This window comes from Lissotriton vulgaris, chromosome 9 (assembly GCF_964263255.1).
Source record: "Lissotriton vulgaris chromosome 9, aLisVul1.2, whole genome shotgun sequence".
Classification (NCBI taxonomy): domain Eukaryota; kingdom Metazoa; phylum Chordata; class Amphibia; order Caudata; family Salamandridae; genus Lissotriton; species Lissotriton vulgaris.
This window is the reverse complement of record NC_141697.1, coordinates 1,185,057,500-1,185,074,252: the sequence shown is the minus strand read 5'-3', so window position 1 is coordinate 1,185,074,252 and position 16,753 is coordinate 1,185,057,500. Positions and strand designations below refer to the sequence as shown.

Genomic DNA, 16,753 nt, shown 5'->3' with positions numbered 1-16,753 from the left:
TACTTCATTACTGTTTTAGTACTGCATAAATACTTCATACCAGGTGTCTCCAACCAGTTGATCGCGAGCTACTAGTACCTCCCAGACACTTTCAAAGTAACATGCAGCTTTGAATTTATTTTTAAACTAGCACAGGGTCACATCTTTCTTTCAACACTAAGGGAAGTCCATGTTTACTTTACATTATCACCAAGCTACTGAGAGCAGAGCCTGATAATGAAGAGTGCTCATTCAGATGTATGGGTCAGGCTAGGTTACAGAGGTGAAGAATTGAAAATTGAAGTATTTAACTCTTAAATAAAAGTCCTTGTCAAGCGTGAAAACAAAACTATGTTTCTCAATGCTTTTAAATAGAGAAAATTTAAATGAAAAGTTACCTTAATGATTAACACTTCATTTTAATTTTCTCCCATTTCAAAGTGTCACAATTACAAGCAGCAGGCCATTTGTTATCAGTGGCCAGTAGACACTATGCCATATTTATAACTGAAAAATAGTCATTTGTTTCACATGGGAGATAACTCTTTTTATGGAACATTAAGTATTAATGTTTTTCTCCACTTTCAATTAAGCCATATAACTCTTAAGAATCATTTGTATTCGCTTAAAATTCCTCCCATTTAAACAAATGTATTTTTCTGTTATAAAAATGGAAACATGTCTACAGGCAATTGGAAGCTAGCTCCATGGTGTTTGTAAATGTGAAACTTATAAATAGGAAAAAATGTAAATGAGTTTTATAGAATCCACATAAACAAAATTAACTCTTCAGTTTAATTTTCTCAATACAGTGCCATATTTAGAAGTGAAAAATACAGCCATTTTAAATTGGAGAAATATAAAGTGCAGAAAAATGTTCCATACTCAGAACATTTTGGCAGAACATTTTTTTGCACTTTAAATGTCTTCCCCCTGTGTTATATATGTAATGGTGCCAAGTATGGCGGAAAGTATGTCCTGTGCGATAAGTACATGCAACTCAACCGTACACACTTATCCCATTCATCCACCAAAGACCGCACTCTTACTGACAAACATGGCAGCCATGTCATAGTGCCGCTAATCAAAGTATTTTGTTCAAACCATAGAATCTGGCTCCATGGAAATTATGCTTAAAGTAAATTAAGCTGGGTGTGGTGGCATTTGGTAACAATGTGTGAGTTGCTTAGCCTTCAGTAGCTCATGATGATTTTCACTGATCAGAAGTAGCTCTCACTACAGAAAAGGTTGGAGACCCCTGCTTTATACATTGCCCTAAGTTAATTCGGTCTGTTCCGTGCCAAAGCTACCAGGGGTTTGAGTTCAGTCTAATTTACTGGCCTTAAGGGTTTACCCAGACAAGGTAGTCACCCCCCTAATAATAATCCAATTTCTTACAATACTTGAATCTAAGCAAAGATGTATTTTAAACTCATCTCAAGCTGGGGCGTATGCAACAACGAGGTCTTAAGGAAAAACTATTCACTTTGACACAATGGAACCATTCACACCCTTTTCTTTGGAACAATGTTGTCACCACACATTTCATTTGAATGGTTCATAAATAAGCAAGTACACACAGTTTTGGAGGGATATGGAAAAGATAGGCAAACTGCGAGGATGAAAAATGTATCCAATTACATCAAACTCTTCAGCAAATGCTAATAATTTTGTTCCAATTTTGTGTAGGGTTGTACAATCAGAAACAATTCCCAATCTCTGTATTACATAACTGAATGAATGTCACAAACACTAGCATTTTTATTGCAATTTTATTGCTGTATAAACATTTTTTTTCTACAAAAATATAGTTACAGTTATCTCAATAAATGTAAACCATCAAAAACAACAAACATTATACAATCATTTTCTTTGGAAACACTCTTATTTACACATTATCATATCCAATGTGACAAACAGGCAGTTTGATTGATACACTAATTGTTAGTTTATAAAAAATAGACACAATGATGTATGGGGACATCTCTATAACTTGACATTTTTGCCAAAGAAGATTAGAGATGCCAGGGTGCTTAGCCTGCACTTTTTGGGACTAAAATTCAAGCACCTTTCAGTCTGCACTTTTCCTGTGCCTATATACGACAGATTAGGGCTCTCATTCCCTAAATAGTTAAAGAATATATGATTGTAAAAGTCTTAAATTGATTTCCAAACATACTTTTTAAAATGCTAAGGAAATCCCAGTACCAGCCCCAGCATATTATACTAACAAGGAAAAACTGAGGAAGATAAGGTGGATTGCATTACTACATCATAAAAGAGGGCAGAGAATTAGAAGGGACAGGAGAACAGTCACCAACACATATTTTGAACCAGGAAATATATTTTTGGTATTTCTGAACAACCCAAGAATAAAGCAGGTCCCTTAAAAAATATTACTTTGATAAGAATGAGTTTGGATGCTAACTCTCTTGAATGGCTAAAACAGTCTTAAAAAGGTTAATATGCTCTTGAACTAATATGATCTGTGATATTCTAAGCAATAAACAATGGACTATACCACAAAATGCTCCAGTAAGCTCACTGTTCATGTGGGGAAAAAGTGTCTCATATGGGGCAGAGGGTGTTCCACTGTAGTTTATCACTCCTTACTGCACTGCTAAAAAGGAGAACTCCTACCCAATTAAAGTGGAATCTTTCATCATCACGTCCTATTACTCATGTTCTGAGGAGCACAAGATCTCAATGAGGTGCCTCTGACCCATTCAGATCCCCCTTCCTACATGAATAGGAGTCCTTACATTATATAATTGTGGTATATTAGGTGCAGTAGGAACAATGTCCTCTGAGCTTACATAAATTGCTTCTTCAATCTGACCTATACTGTAATTGCAATAAACAACGGGATATAAATGGACAAAGCGTTTCCGAGTATGCACAGCACTGACAAAGACCTATATTGTGTTTTTTATTGTCTAGTTCCAAAATTCTCAAACCCTAAGAGTGGCATACAAAATGTGTATACTACTTCATATAGTTCAAAGTTTTAAAAAAGTATATTTTTAAAGGTTTTGGACAACTTTAAATTTTCAAAGTTTGGCAAAATTATAACACAATTCCAAGTCAATACTTTGTAAATACATGATATTTTTGGGGAAAATAAAACTCTCCTTCTAAATGGAAAAATATAATTTCAGATATTGTGCCATTTTATTTTGCTTATGCATAATAATGTTCAAGGGAAATGCTGTAGGATAACCCTCAACTATGTAACCTTTTTGCCTGTTCTGCGGTTAGCAGCTGTCTCCAGTCCCACCCCTAATTCATTTACTGCTTTTAATGAGCTCAGTCTGTCAGTGGTGGGAGCAAGGTAGCAATGTCGTGTTTATTTGAAGCATGATGTAGGGTTACGTTAGGAGACCATCACCAGAATTATTTGTTATCAATCTTTAAAATACAAGAAATCTTGTTGTCCAGGAACATATGTTTATTTTATAGCTCAACGTTTACCTGCAAATGCATCAAGATACAATTTATCAATGTAAAATATCAAAAGATATATGTAAATGGCATATCATATGCTGGTTGATGCAGTATTAGTATTTGGGAACTTTACTTCATTTGATCCTCTCAATTCAAAACCTGTAATTCATGTGGATGTGTACCTGCGATTTGCACTCCATAATGGAAAGCTATAACAGCACTCTGGTGAATTACGTTTTTCAACCATAGGCAACCGTGAAGTATGACACCCTAATAAGAACATGTAATACTAGAAATGGAAAATGAGTAACTATACTCCACAAAGGACGCCTTGGGGACATTTACAAACCACACAATGTTCTGCCTCATTGATAGGCAGTCGCCACAATCCCTCAATGTCATATATATTCACACCATTATGCATAACAAATACATGTAGTTGCATTTCTTCTTAGCTTAGTCCAAGCTTTTCATGGTTTTCCCAGAGCCAGGCATGGTAGAGATTTAGCTTATGGTCTGCAGGATGAACCTAAAACAAAAACAAAGCTATGGTAAGAATTATTCCAATTCATTTAGCTTTCAGCAGTAGTCACAAAAGAGGATCTTATGAAAAATGGAGTTGGTGTCCTGAAAGGCCCACATGTCTTCGGGGAGAGTGAAGCTTGACGCCTTTCCTAAAAAAGGAACTAAAATCGGTGGACTGAAGGCAGCCGTTCCCAGAAAAAGGCGGCTGCATGAAACTCAACCACTATCTTACCTCCACCCAATACCATTTCACACTAAAGGTACCTTCCCAATTGGTAAGCTATACCTAAACAAGGGTAGGCAAAAACAAAAGTTTTACAAAGTGATCAAAATATTGGGAGAAGTAGTTGTAACACGGCCACTATTTACGTTCTTTCCAGTTTTTAATTTCATCAAGTGATTTCAGCATTCTACCAAGTGGTACTAGGCTAGTGAATGTTGAAAAACTCAAGGGTTTGAGATCCCAGGGAGAAATAGAAGATGTACACATCCAGATGGTTTCCAAATACAGCATTTCCCCAAATCTTTACAGCAAACACCAAAACAGCAACATAGTCTCTTTTTGTAAAAAGCATAATTGAAGACAAAAGAAAATCATTATAATTTGGAAGAGTATCAAAAAGCACTATACAGTTTTCTCTTCTTTAAAAAAAACATTATTGCACATGGCGGTCAGGATTTTGGGGGAAGTAGGGTGCCAGCTTGTTTGAGACTTCCCTGTAATATAGACTACGATGAAGTCAGCAATATGAGGCTGACCACATTGAGGTCACTGCCAATACTATTATCCTAAAACCTCTACTGCAATTGATCTTTATAACCAGCACATCAAAGCAGAACAATACAATCAATCAATCAGGTGACTTGTAAGAGCAACTACTCACACGTAAAGGTCTCAATGCTACATTCTATCACATCCTCAACACCGGAAATTTTTTCTGTAGCTGAAATCAAATGATAGCTGTACAACCTTGTTTTGTTTTACGCATAACAAAATGGTTTTACTGCTACCTATTAATTTCTATATTCTAAATCAGAGATTATTTATTAATGATTACGATTTCAAAGATTTCCAGAAAGACTCAATCATACCAGAGATAAAAAAAATTTTGGAACCTCTACTTTTGGTAACATAGGAAACATGCTAATTTGAAAGTCAGATCTACCTTTTCTGCTAGACAATAGAAAGAAACCAATGGCACCATTTATGTCCTTCTCATACCTCTTTCCATTCTTCAATGCAGAAAATTCTGTAAGAATCGTTTCCGTACTTTCCAATCCCATGTAATTCAATTGGATACCTCCAATCTTTGGCAAGGTATTCATCTGGAAAGTAAAAGAGCAACATTTGAACATTGTACTCATATACACTGTACGGCATGTGCTACTAAATGCCAGAAAAACTAGTCTGTTTAATGTTTGTCCGAAATCGACTTATATGGGGGATCGGGTCTGATATAGTAAAACTAGGTGCTATGTTTATGGATAAACCAATTGTCAGTAATGTTTCACCCTCCATATCTAGTTCACACTAAGAAAAACTACAACTTAATCCTTAGTTACCATCCAGGAAATTGATGGTACATTGATGCTGCTTTGTGAGGAGTAATTATATATATATATATATATATGAAAGCTCCTGAGTCTCCCTCCCGTCCGGAAAGAAGATAAAAGCACTCCAGGTTTCGCCACTATATTATTTATTCACAAGGCAGTAACGACAAACGCGTTTCGGACAATAGTCCTTCCTCAGTGTCGCTGGCATAACCTCCGTGACGCGTCTTTAAAGCAAATCACAGAAATTAAAGTTGGACTATGTACACGTAGACCATAGAGTTCGAGCGTGTGATACAAAGATCAAAGAAATGGGTTGAATGTGGCAGCCATGTTACAATGTATGTCAAACGGCAAAGGGTATATATGAAAAACAAAGTATATACATATGGAAACACTCTTGTTTACAATACCCAAAACATTTCATTACATTAATGAAGGCAATATTTATATACATATTAATGACTGATTACCATTGCCAGGGAATCAAAACATACAGCCGTGGATCGGCACGGCCCTGGCAATCAAACCCAAGAGAGTTGCCTCTCATAACCAAAAAGTGCAACAATTGCTTCAAAATACGAGAGATGCAAAAAATCAAGCCGTGGATCGGCATAGCTCCGACAACATATAAATGTTATCCGGAGTAAAACAAATGAACAGTGATAAAGAAAAAAGTAGAAAATAGCAAATCAAACACTTTTTAAGAAGGATTATTAAAATGATCCTACAAATTCTAACTGATTCTAAGCAAGTCAAACTGTATATATTACAAAGCATCTATATACATCTCAGTGTTCTTTACCATATTCGGTTTCTATAAAAAATGATTTACTATCTACAATTTACAATTACTGTTCTAATCATCAAGAGTTCAAATACCTCCATTGTCATGTTGAGCTTATGGACAATGATTCTTAACACGAGTCAGTTGGTGAAGATTAAGGATGGGAAAATATGAGCAAATTGCAAGAGCCATGATCCTAGAGACATGTAATTACTCCTTATTGGCATATGAACAAGGGCTTTGGAAGCCCGAAACGCGTCTTGCCCTTGCAGTTTTCAACCCTTGGAATAAACATCTGTGTATCCAGACTGTGATCCGTCTCCTATTTGCCTGGTGGGTTCTGAGTGGCACTAGAACCTGAAGTGGCTGTGTTGGGAGTTTGCGCAGATATATATATATATATATGTATATATATATATATATATATATATATATATCTATATATATATGTATATATATATGTATATATATGTATATATATATATATATATATATATATATATATTTATATATATATATGTATATATATATATATGTATATATATTTATATATATATATATATATATATATGTATATTAATATATATATATATATATATTAACATATATATATATATATTAATATATATATATAGATATATATATATTAATATATATATATAGATATATATATATTAATATATTAATATATATATATATATATATATATATATATATATATATATATATATATATATATATATATATATCCACCAATTGCTGACCTTAATGGAAAGTCAGCGGGACACATGTCCTGGGTACACAACAAAGGATTTATTTAGCATAAATGAAGCGCTTTCCTGCAATCCGTGAAACGCTTTGGCAGATGAGTTTCTGGCCGGAATGGCAGTCATTAGTAATAATAAATAATAATAAAGGAGTTTTATAGAGCGCGCGGTTACGCTAACTAGCGTGTCCCTGCGCTAAGACAGATAGAAACTCATACCAACGGGCCGCAGAGTCAGCTAGATTTATTGTGCGTAAAGGTGTGTTTTCAGCCTCTTCCTAAAGTCGGCTTCAGACACTTCTAGACGAAGGACCAAGGGTAAAGCATTCCAGCCCTTCGCCACCAAGTAGCAAAAAGATCTGCCTCCCATGCGAGCCTTTCTCGTCCTAGGTACCTTTAATAGGCCACCATGGGAAGAGCGCAGCGCTCGTGTAGGTTCATACCTGGAGACCAAGCTCTGGAGTGGTGCTGGTGCCCTCCCATTAAGGATACGGTGACAGGTACAGAGGGCCTTAAACTCCACCCTGCTCTTCACTGGAAGCCAGTGAAGAGTCTGGAGGGCTGCTTTGGAGGCCGATCTTTTAGGAAGCTTCAGAATGAGGCGAGCTGCTGCATTCTGCAGTACCTGGAGACGATTTAACACCTTACTGGTAGCTCCGAGGTACAGTAGGTTTCCGTAATCCAGGTGCGATGTGACGAGGGCATGCACCAGCGTCCTACGGGCCGACATGGGAAGTAGATCTAATACCTTCCGCAGACCTCTTAGGACTCTGAAACACACACCCGCCACACGGCCTATCTGAGGTCCAAAGGACAGATCAGCATCAAGCCAGACTCCAAGATTCTTGGCCTCCCGGCAGGGGGTTGGAACCTCGCCTAGACGAGAGGGCCACCATGCCGACGACCACACAGATGGGCCACCCCCCACCACGAGCACCTCGGTCTTATTGCCATTCAATTTGAGGCAATTGGCGGACATCCAGGTTGCCAACTCCTGCATACATGTTCTAAATTGGTCCGCCGCAAGACCGGGTGCGCGCGAGAGGGAGATCGCCAGCTGCGTATCGTCGGCGTAGGATACTATGTTCAGGCCATGGCCCTCTACAATCGAGGCCACCGGGGAGACATATAAATTAAACAGGGTCGGACTCAGGGACGAACCCTGGGGCACGCCCTGTCCCAAACAGATCTCCCCGGAATAGCATTCACCCTGGCGGACCTGGAAGCCTCTCCCCGTCAGGAAGGACTGGAACCATCTAAGTGCAGTGCCCGATATTCCTCCATTATTCAGACACTGTAGCAGGGTGGTATGTGCTACAGTGTCGAATGCCGCACTTAGATCCAGTAGGATGAGGGCCATGGTCTGTCCCTCATCCACCCCCTGGCGAAGAGTCTCCACTGCCATCAGAAGCGCCGATTCCGTGGAGTGTCGGGGACGAAAGCCAAACTGGGTGTCATGCAGGAGGGCAGCCTCCTCCACGAAATCCATCAGTTGTGCATTGATCACTTTCTCCGCAATCTTGGCCAGGTAGGGTAGCAGGGAGATAGGTCGGAGGTTCTCTAATTTTTCAAAACTGATGTTGGATTTCTTCCTCAGGGGTAGAACCACCGCCTGCTTCCAGTCTCTAGGCACTGTCCCAGTCTTAAATGACAGGTCGAACAGGTGTCTGATGTAAGGTTCCAGCACTGGCAAGCTATCAACTAGCCTTTTAGGCGTAGTGGGGTCCCGAGGGGATCCAAACTTGATAGATTTACATATCTTTAGAAGGTCCTCCGGGAGCGGGGTAACGAAGTTGGTCAATCTCTGCCTATTCCCCCAATCCCTCGGAATTTCCATGAACTCAGTCCCTGCCGTGAGATGACTAGAGAAAGACGAGTAGATTTTAATTACCTCCTCTGCGAAAAAGTTCGCAATCTTATCACAGGATTCCGCCGAGCACTCATCTGGGGCAGTGGCTGGTGTCCCACCCGAGAGAGATTTATTGTGTGGGACCGGCAGTGCCGGTCCCACAGGCTGATAGATTCTCGTGGGCTTTGGGGACCACTCCCTTAAAAGTAGTCTCTCGACTCCTCCTCCCACAGGCAGGTGTGTGGATTGCGCGGAGGATCCCAGGTCCACTGCATGATGGTAGTTGCAGTCCTCACGTGGTTCACCATACAGTGATGTGGGACACTGAACAATAATAATGTCCCCAAATTCTTGGCGCTGGGCTGCACTCCACCACAAGAGTCCTGGATATGATGGTCCCGCTAATACCTTTGTTTGTACCCTTATCAGGCAGCGCAATGCCGCCTCCTCTCTCCCCTCGCAAAAATAATCTCCAAATGGAAATACCTCTGCTTGGGGGGCGCCGCAATGTACTCCTCGTACTCCACCAAAAGATGCTGATTTCGCGGTGCTCCAGATCGAGAGGGCGTGCCCCTTGCCGGTATCAGCGGAAACCGGCTACACAACACCACCAATTGCTGACCTTAATGAAAAGTCAGCGGGACACATGTTCCGGGTACACAAACAAAGGATTTATTTAGCATAAATGAAGCGCTTTCCTGCAGTCCGTGAACCGCTTTGGCAGACGCATTTCTGGCCGGAATGGCCGTCATCAGTGCCGGTCCCACAGGCTGATAGATTCTCGTGGGCTTTGGAGACCACTCCCTTAAAAGTAGTCTCTCGACTCCTCCTCCCACAGGCAGGTGTGTGGATTGCGCTGAGGATCCCAGGTCCACTGCATGATGGTAGTTGCAGTCCTCACGTGGTTCCCCATACAGTGATGTGGAACACTGAACAATAATAATGTCCCCAAATTCTTGGCGCTGGGCTGCACTACACCACAAGAGTCCTGGATATGATGGTCCCCCTACTACAGTAAATGTTGCTTAGCCGTTAGCAAGCATTGCAAGTAGTCTGTTTACTGGTATATCGTTCGCTCCAGATTTCTGTTTGATCCATGGTATTATGATCCCTTGCACAACCCTGACATTAGCTTGGCTGAGACTTACCTGAAAAACGAATGATGGCCTTAGCTCGGAGGTCATACAGCCCAAGAGGTCTTATGAGCTCAGAGATTTCTTTCCAGTCAGCAGCTCTGGCTACATCAGGTGAAGGGTACTTCTCCAGGAACACCCAGAGTGCAGGTATTGCCACTTTTCCTAAAGAGAAAACCAGGGTCAGTCACGTCTGGACAGAGCTGCTTTATGACTCATGTTGTTGAGCTACTTTACGGATGGTAACAATGTTTCTGATGGATAATTGCTTCAGTTTTATATGTATTATGAAACATTCCCAACAAATGGGTAAGATTTTAGTTGTATTTTTTTTTTATCTTTGCATAGAGAACACATACCTTCGTCTACAACCCTCTGGTCGGAGGAGAGCTTATATAATAAAAAACGGTTATAATACAGCACATTTCAACTGTGAACATCCCTAGGCTCCCAACCCTTTGCTCCTTGTTGCTTTATCAGTATTACATTAGTTGGTAAGGGTTGCCATTTCCTTTCTTATAGTTTGAGCGAGGTGGCATGATACCCCTTGTTGGGGTAGTGGTTGCTCTATGGAATTTATCCCGGAATTGCTGGGCAATTTCGTATGGGATGAGCCTAATTGTTTTAAGGTAGTAAGAACAGAAAAACTCTCAGAATTAGTGGCTAAGATTTGTAATATTGGGTTGCAATCCACTTCCTAGAACTTTATTTTGATCTCTGTTGCTAGGGCTATCTTCTCCATAGTCAGAGTGTCCCATAGTTGAGCTAACCATGTAGAGATAGAGAGAGCCGGAATTGAACGCTGTCCTCATGATGTAGGCAGACATCATATCCTGGCCGCTATCACCATTGCTAGTTGTTTGGCTCTTAGTAACTTTGGTGATCGTTGTAAGGGATAGGGACATCTCAAAAGTATGACACTAGGGTCTCACAGAAATCCATCTTCTACGATCTCATACTAATGTCTCCAAAACTTGGGACAATGCCCCAAGATAAGTAAGAAAGAATATATATATAAAGTTAAAGGCTGCGCACCGCCGTTTCCGTAAATGGGGAATTGAAGCTGAGCCGTGAGACGGAGTACGGAGAAGACCAGCTGGCTTCCAGCCTAAGGCTTCCCGAGGAAGACGTCTCTCTGTTGAGCAACTTTGAATTTGTTTGTCCCCATTGCTGCATGTCAGCGAGATATTACGGAGCATTACAGCAGGACGTTAGGAAGGGAATAGTGCCGGACTCTACCAGGCGGGGGGCCACACTAGTCCCAAATGCATACGAAGGCAGTGCGGGAGGTCAGGCACATCGACATGTTTTCCGATGCGGAACGACAAGCGGCGGCCAAGGGCATGTTCAAACGGCAGGAGAAACCGCCTGAGAAGACAGTCACGCCGGCAGCTGAGGCACCTAACAATCAATTGACAGTTACCATGACAAAGCTTGAAAGACTCCACGAACGGGTGATACGGAAATGGAGGGAGGCAACGAGTCTCACCAACTACATTGAAGAGGAGAGAGTAGCCCGGGGGCTAAGGGTCCACACAGTTCCATCATATGAAAATCCGGACCCCCATCTACTTACAGACTGGTTTGAACACACTGCGACCTATTGTGAAGGGACTCTGAAGATATTAGTAAAATACTCGTGGAGCGACAGAGAAAGAGCGTTAGCTGAAATTGCATTAGTCAATGCTGAGTTAGAAAAAGAAACAGAGCCGGGGATAACAACATCTATTGGGCAGATGAAAGATCAAATCAAATGAAAGCTCGGCTTGTTAAATGAAACAAAAATCAGGCTTCGCAAACAAGAAAAGTATGAACGTGACGCTATTGATTACCAAACAGGACGCGTACTAACATATGCGAAGAAATATGACGCTCCTCGCAAAGCCTTACAGAAAGTAACAGGTGGAGGGGCTGGACCGGCAACCACAACTAACGCAGTTACCTCGGAGTCAGATGTAACCCGGAAGGACGGGGCGGCAACGGAACATCCCAAGCAACCCAACCTGGAAGAAATAAGAGAACCCCTTTTCAAGAGGAATTCGAGGTGATAAAGAAATCCTGGCTCCGGAGCGGAAAGAACAAACCGCCGGATGCAGGAACATCGGGAGCAGGAAAACAAGGAGGCCAAGGAGGGCAGGAGGCGGCAAGAAAAGGCAGAGGAGGCGCAGGAGCTTCTCGCTGGTCGAACCGCAACCGCAACAAAAAGTAGCATCATCCAACTCCAGTGCTCCTGAAGACCAAGCCAACCTGACAGTGGTGAATTTAACAACAAGAGAACTCACGAACCAAGAAGAGCAAGTTCTTAGCCTCGGATTAACATTCTGTCCCAACAATGAGTTGGAGTATACACATACAAAGATTGACTTGTTGAGCTTTACCCGGAAATTAAAACTCCATAAATATTTCAAACTGCGCCCACACTTGCAAGACAGAGGTAAACAAGCATTTACAATGCAATAGGTCTCGCAGCATTAAAGTTTGAGTTATTGGCATTGTGTATGACAATGCCAATAGTTATAACTTTTGCAAATGTGACACCTATAGCATTTGTAATGCAATATGTGTTGTATTTACGTGACTTAGATGTATTGATATTACAAATAACAATGGCTTTTAATTTTTTTAAATAATTAATACTTAAATAAAAGTTATTGTAATTGTCTTGCCTTCTGATCTTATACCTTGGGTGATAGCTATGACGATGATGGGAGCTGATGTGTGAGTCAGCCAGGTGTCTATCAAGATAAGCTGGTAATTTGAGTTGTGTGGAACACACAGTTGCCATAAACACCAGGACCTCAAACTTCCCACAAAGACTATAACTTGCTTTGTAAATTGGCGAGCTGTGTAAAGAGCACAGTGAACGTAATGAAGCCAAGGGGAAAAAAAATTCGTTTGTCTATTCAAGTCCACAGAAGTAGGGATGAAGAAGGCCAGTAAACGAAAAGTGCATGAAGCCACTAACCAGCAGAGGAACAGGGTGGTTGGTAAGTGACGCACATCTGGTGCTGCTTCCGTCTCCATGACCTGCTGTGATTTCACAAGCTGCACAAGTGAGACACAATAAGAGAACTGAAACAAGAATCGGTGCTCTCTTAAATTCACACCAGTGGTGGTTAAAATAAAAGACGAGTGCTTCCTGTCAAATATGCCTTCCAGCTTAAAAAAAGTGAAAGCACACACCGTCAGCATATGTATACCGCGAATGTACGTGTAAATCGGCAGCGTGCATTTAGCTTAAAGAGCTTACTTATCTGGCAAAGTATAGTTGCAAGATTTGAGCACGGAAAAAAGAACACGGGAAAAAAAGGACGAAAAAGGCTGTTCTGCGTTTTTGCAACGTGTTTTTCTTGCAATGCTCAGGATATATAGCCCTGAGCGATAATAAAATAATGTGTAGATCTCTAAATTCCACTGCAGGTCTGTGAGCAGACTCAGTGCATTTTACACCCCAGAAACGAGTGCAACACCTCGCACGTTATCAATCCCATGATTTAAAAAAAGCAACAAAAAAATAAGGTAGAAATACAGATGAAGAAATGAGTATAATCCACTGGTGAAGGTATAACTGTAGAACAAATAAGCATGAAGCGGGTGTCTGGCAGCACGTATGATTGTGGCTAGCATATGGAAATATGCACACAGACTGCTAAATATGTAGAATGAGCTACCAGAAGTAGCGAGGAGTTTACAGGCAGTAACAGGTATGGCAGAGTAAGAGCAGAGAGAGATGGGCAAGTAATGTCCGACAATGGTGCTGCAGCGGGGGTGAGACATGGACCGCCCAGAAAGGGCTGCCCGTTAGCATCTACAGCCAGCATCTGTATCCACACAGGGTTTATTATCATAGATTCATTCAAAACACCCTCGGGCCAACTACATTGCTGCCGCCACAACGTCTGTGCAGGATAAGCATGGGTCGACCTGTTTAAAAAGAGCCTTTTCCTTCCTTCTCATTTACATTGGAAACATCCACAATGAATTCTACGCATTATAGGACCATCTAAACCCGTACTGGACATGCATGAGGGCAAAATGCTCACCAGCATCACCAAATACCCACAGTTGAGCCCTTCCACAAGAGTAAACAAGAAAGAGAACACAAGGAACATAAAATTGAAAGTTGCATTAATCTTACCGCCGAGTCTATCGAACGTCCGGGTGTCTGAAAACCTGAGCAAGCTTGGTGCAGGGCAAATTTAAAGCAGCAGCATCCTAAATGCCCCCGGAAGCCCGCCACGGCCGCCCCGGAAGTCAGGCACGGTCGCCTGTGACGGGGGCGGGGCCACGTCCAGACCGGAAGAGGAGGCAGGTGGAGTCGATGCGTCTCGCGGCCCGGGGCTCCTGTGACCGGTGTAGAGCCCCGGGCCCACGCCAGCAGGAGGTTGGGCGCCGCGTGCTGAGAGCAGAGTCCCCGACATTGGCCAGGTAAGTTCCAAAAGGCTGGGGGGCTTGGTGCACTTGTGTGTGTGTATGCTCGTGTGTGTGTGTGTATGTATGTATGTGTGCGACGATGACGGCGGGGGAGGGGGGGCCTCGGTGCACTTGTGTGTGTGCGCGCGTTTGTGTATGTGTGAAGGGGGAGTGTCTCTGTATGTATGTATGTGCGTGCGTGCATGGGCGCTTGTGTGTGTGTCTGTGTGTATGCGCATGCGTGTGTGGTGCTTGAGCTTCCCAGGAGACAGCGCCTGGCCACAGCGCGCGTTCCAGTTTCAAATCGCCTCCAAGGCGATGCGCGCGGCAGGCACTGTCTCCTGGGAAGCACAGTCGGCAACAATAGATCTCTAGCGAGACACAGCGCTGACGCGCTGTGTTTTCGCTACGAGACCTAAAAAGGACCCAGGATAACTGCAACTGATGTCCTAAGCAGTAGAGACTTACATACGGTCGAGATCCTAGAGGACCTGGAAATGGAGAAAACCTCGAGTACTGAACAACTGGATATGGCACAAAGAGCAGAACTGCAAGGAGTGGAACAGGATAGAGAGGAAAGTGGATTTAAACCAGTCTCCATTTTGTTCCCCAGTCCCCTTGGGACGCCGTTGATGTATTTACAGAAGCGATGAACATCAATCTAATGAAATATCGAAAAGCGGACCACCATAACCATGAGCATAATATCACAGAACAACAGAGAAATGCACTGAGGACCCTAATGGCAGATAAAAACATCGTGGTGAAACCCTCGGATAAAGGGGGGAATGTGGTTTTAATGAGCAGGGACTATTACAAGGAGGAAGCTCTGAAGCAACTCTCGGATGAGAAATTCTATAAAACATGTACCAATGAAATTTACCAACAAAGTATAAGGGAATATGACAAACTAATTAAAAAATGGTACGATCTTCAGATGCTTAGTAGAGACGAACACTTATTCCTGCGTAATAACTGTCCCATGACACCAACATTTTACCACCTCCATAAATTACATAAAAACCGTGAACGTCCTCCAGGCCGTCCAATCATTTCCTCCATTGGGAGTTTGACAGAGAATATGTCCCGATTTGTTGACAACGTCCTGTTCCCTTTGGTGTCTAATTTGAAATCGTATATCAGAGACACAAAAGACTTTTTGGTGAAAATACAGGATTTGGAATGGGAGTCTGGGTACTTACTGATTGTATTGGACATTACTAGCTTGTATACAAGGATTGAACATCACCATGGCCTGTAAGCAGTCAGGCATGCTTTAGAACAGCGTCAATTGCGTTTTGCCAGACATAATAACATGATTCTGGAGTTCATTTAATTTTGCCTGACCCATAATATATTCCTATTTGAGGATCAATTATACATACAGAGGTCAGGGACAGCGATGGGCACCTGCTTTGCTACCAGCTACGCGAATTTATTCGTGGGCTTGTGGGAGGAGCAGGTGCCCAGGAGCTGTAAGGTCAGGGAGCAAGAGGGGACAGTGGTATGTTGGCATCGTTACATCGATGACTTGTTCATCGTATGGAACGGTGGAAGAGAAACAGCAGATGAGTATATAAACATACTCAATAACAACAACCTGAATCTTCACTTCTCAGGTTCGGTTAATCCGGTGGCAGCGGAGTATCTGGATCTGAGAATATTTATTGAAGGACATCTTTATACCTCCCTATATAGGAAGGAGACTGCTGGCAATTCAACACTCTTTGCCAGCAGCAGCCACCCTCCCCAACTCATCAATAGCATTCCCTATAGGGAGCTACTGAGGCTCCGCAGAAACTGTTCCAGAGACTCCGATTTCGAGGCGGCTGCCTCGGTGTGCGTATCCCGTTTTAAGATCAGGGGGTATGGCGAAAAACTGCTGAAAAAGACACTGAATAAAGTAAGGAAGATCAAGAGAGGAACTCTTCTCACCTCCAATACTACACGGGGAGGACGTGGGAAAGAGGAAACCAATAACAAAGGGAAATTCAGGCTAATCACCCCATATTCATCAGGGGCAAAAGATCTGAGAATGCTTAATAAAAACTGGCACATTCTGTTGACTGATAATGTACTTAAGGAGGACTTACCGACTCACCCACTTTTAACTTTCAGTAAAGCAAGATCAGTTGGCGACATGTTGGTTACTAGCCACTTTGAGAAACTTGCCCCTAGAGTAAATACTCTAAGGGACCAAAAAGGCTTTTACCCCTGCGGCCGCTGCAAAGCGTGCGCCGGTAGTAAGCGGGTCCTGTTGTACACAATAACAGAAACAGGGAGAAAAATGATTATCAACAAAT

The 16,753-nt window shown here is 42.1% G+C and overlaps 1 protein-coding gene across 1 annotated transcript in view; it reads right to left on the bottom strand.

Annotated features, from left to right (window-relative positions):
• Positions 1-1,734: 1,734 nt before the first annotated feature.
• Positions 1,735-16,753, bottom strand: part of MBD4 (methyl-CpG binding domain 4, DNA glycosylase) — a 309,739-nt gene continuing 294,720 nt past the window's right edge. The window contains exons 6-8 of the mRNA XM_086939240.1: positions 10,053-10,202; positions 5,171-5,274; positions 1,735-3,952 (exon numbers count right to left, since the gene is read on the bottom strand). Coding sequence (XP_086795366.1) covers positions 3,875-3,952; positions 5,171-5,274; positions 10,053-10,202 — 332 coding nt within the window. The 3' untranslated portion in view covers positions 1,735-3,874. The remainder of the gene's footprint in view (positions 3,953-5,170; positions 5,275-10,052; positions 10,203-16,753) is intronic.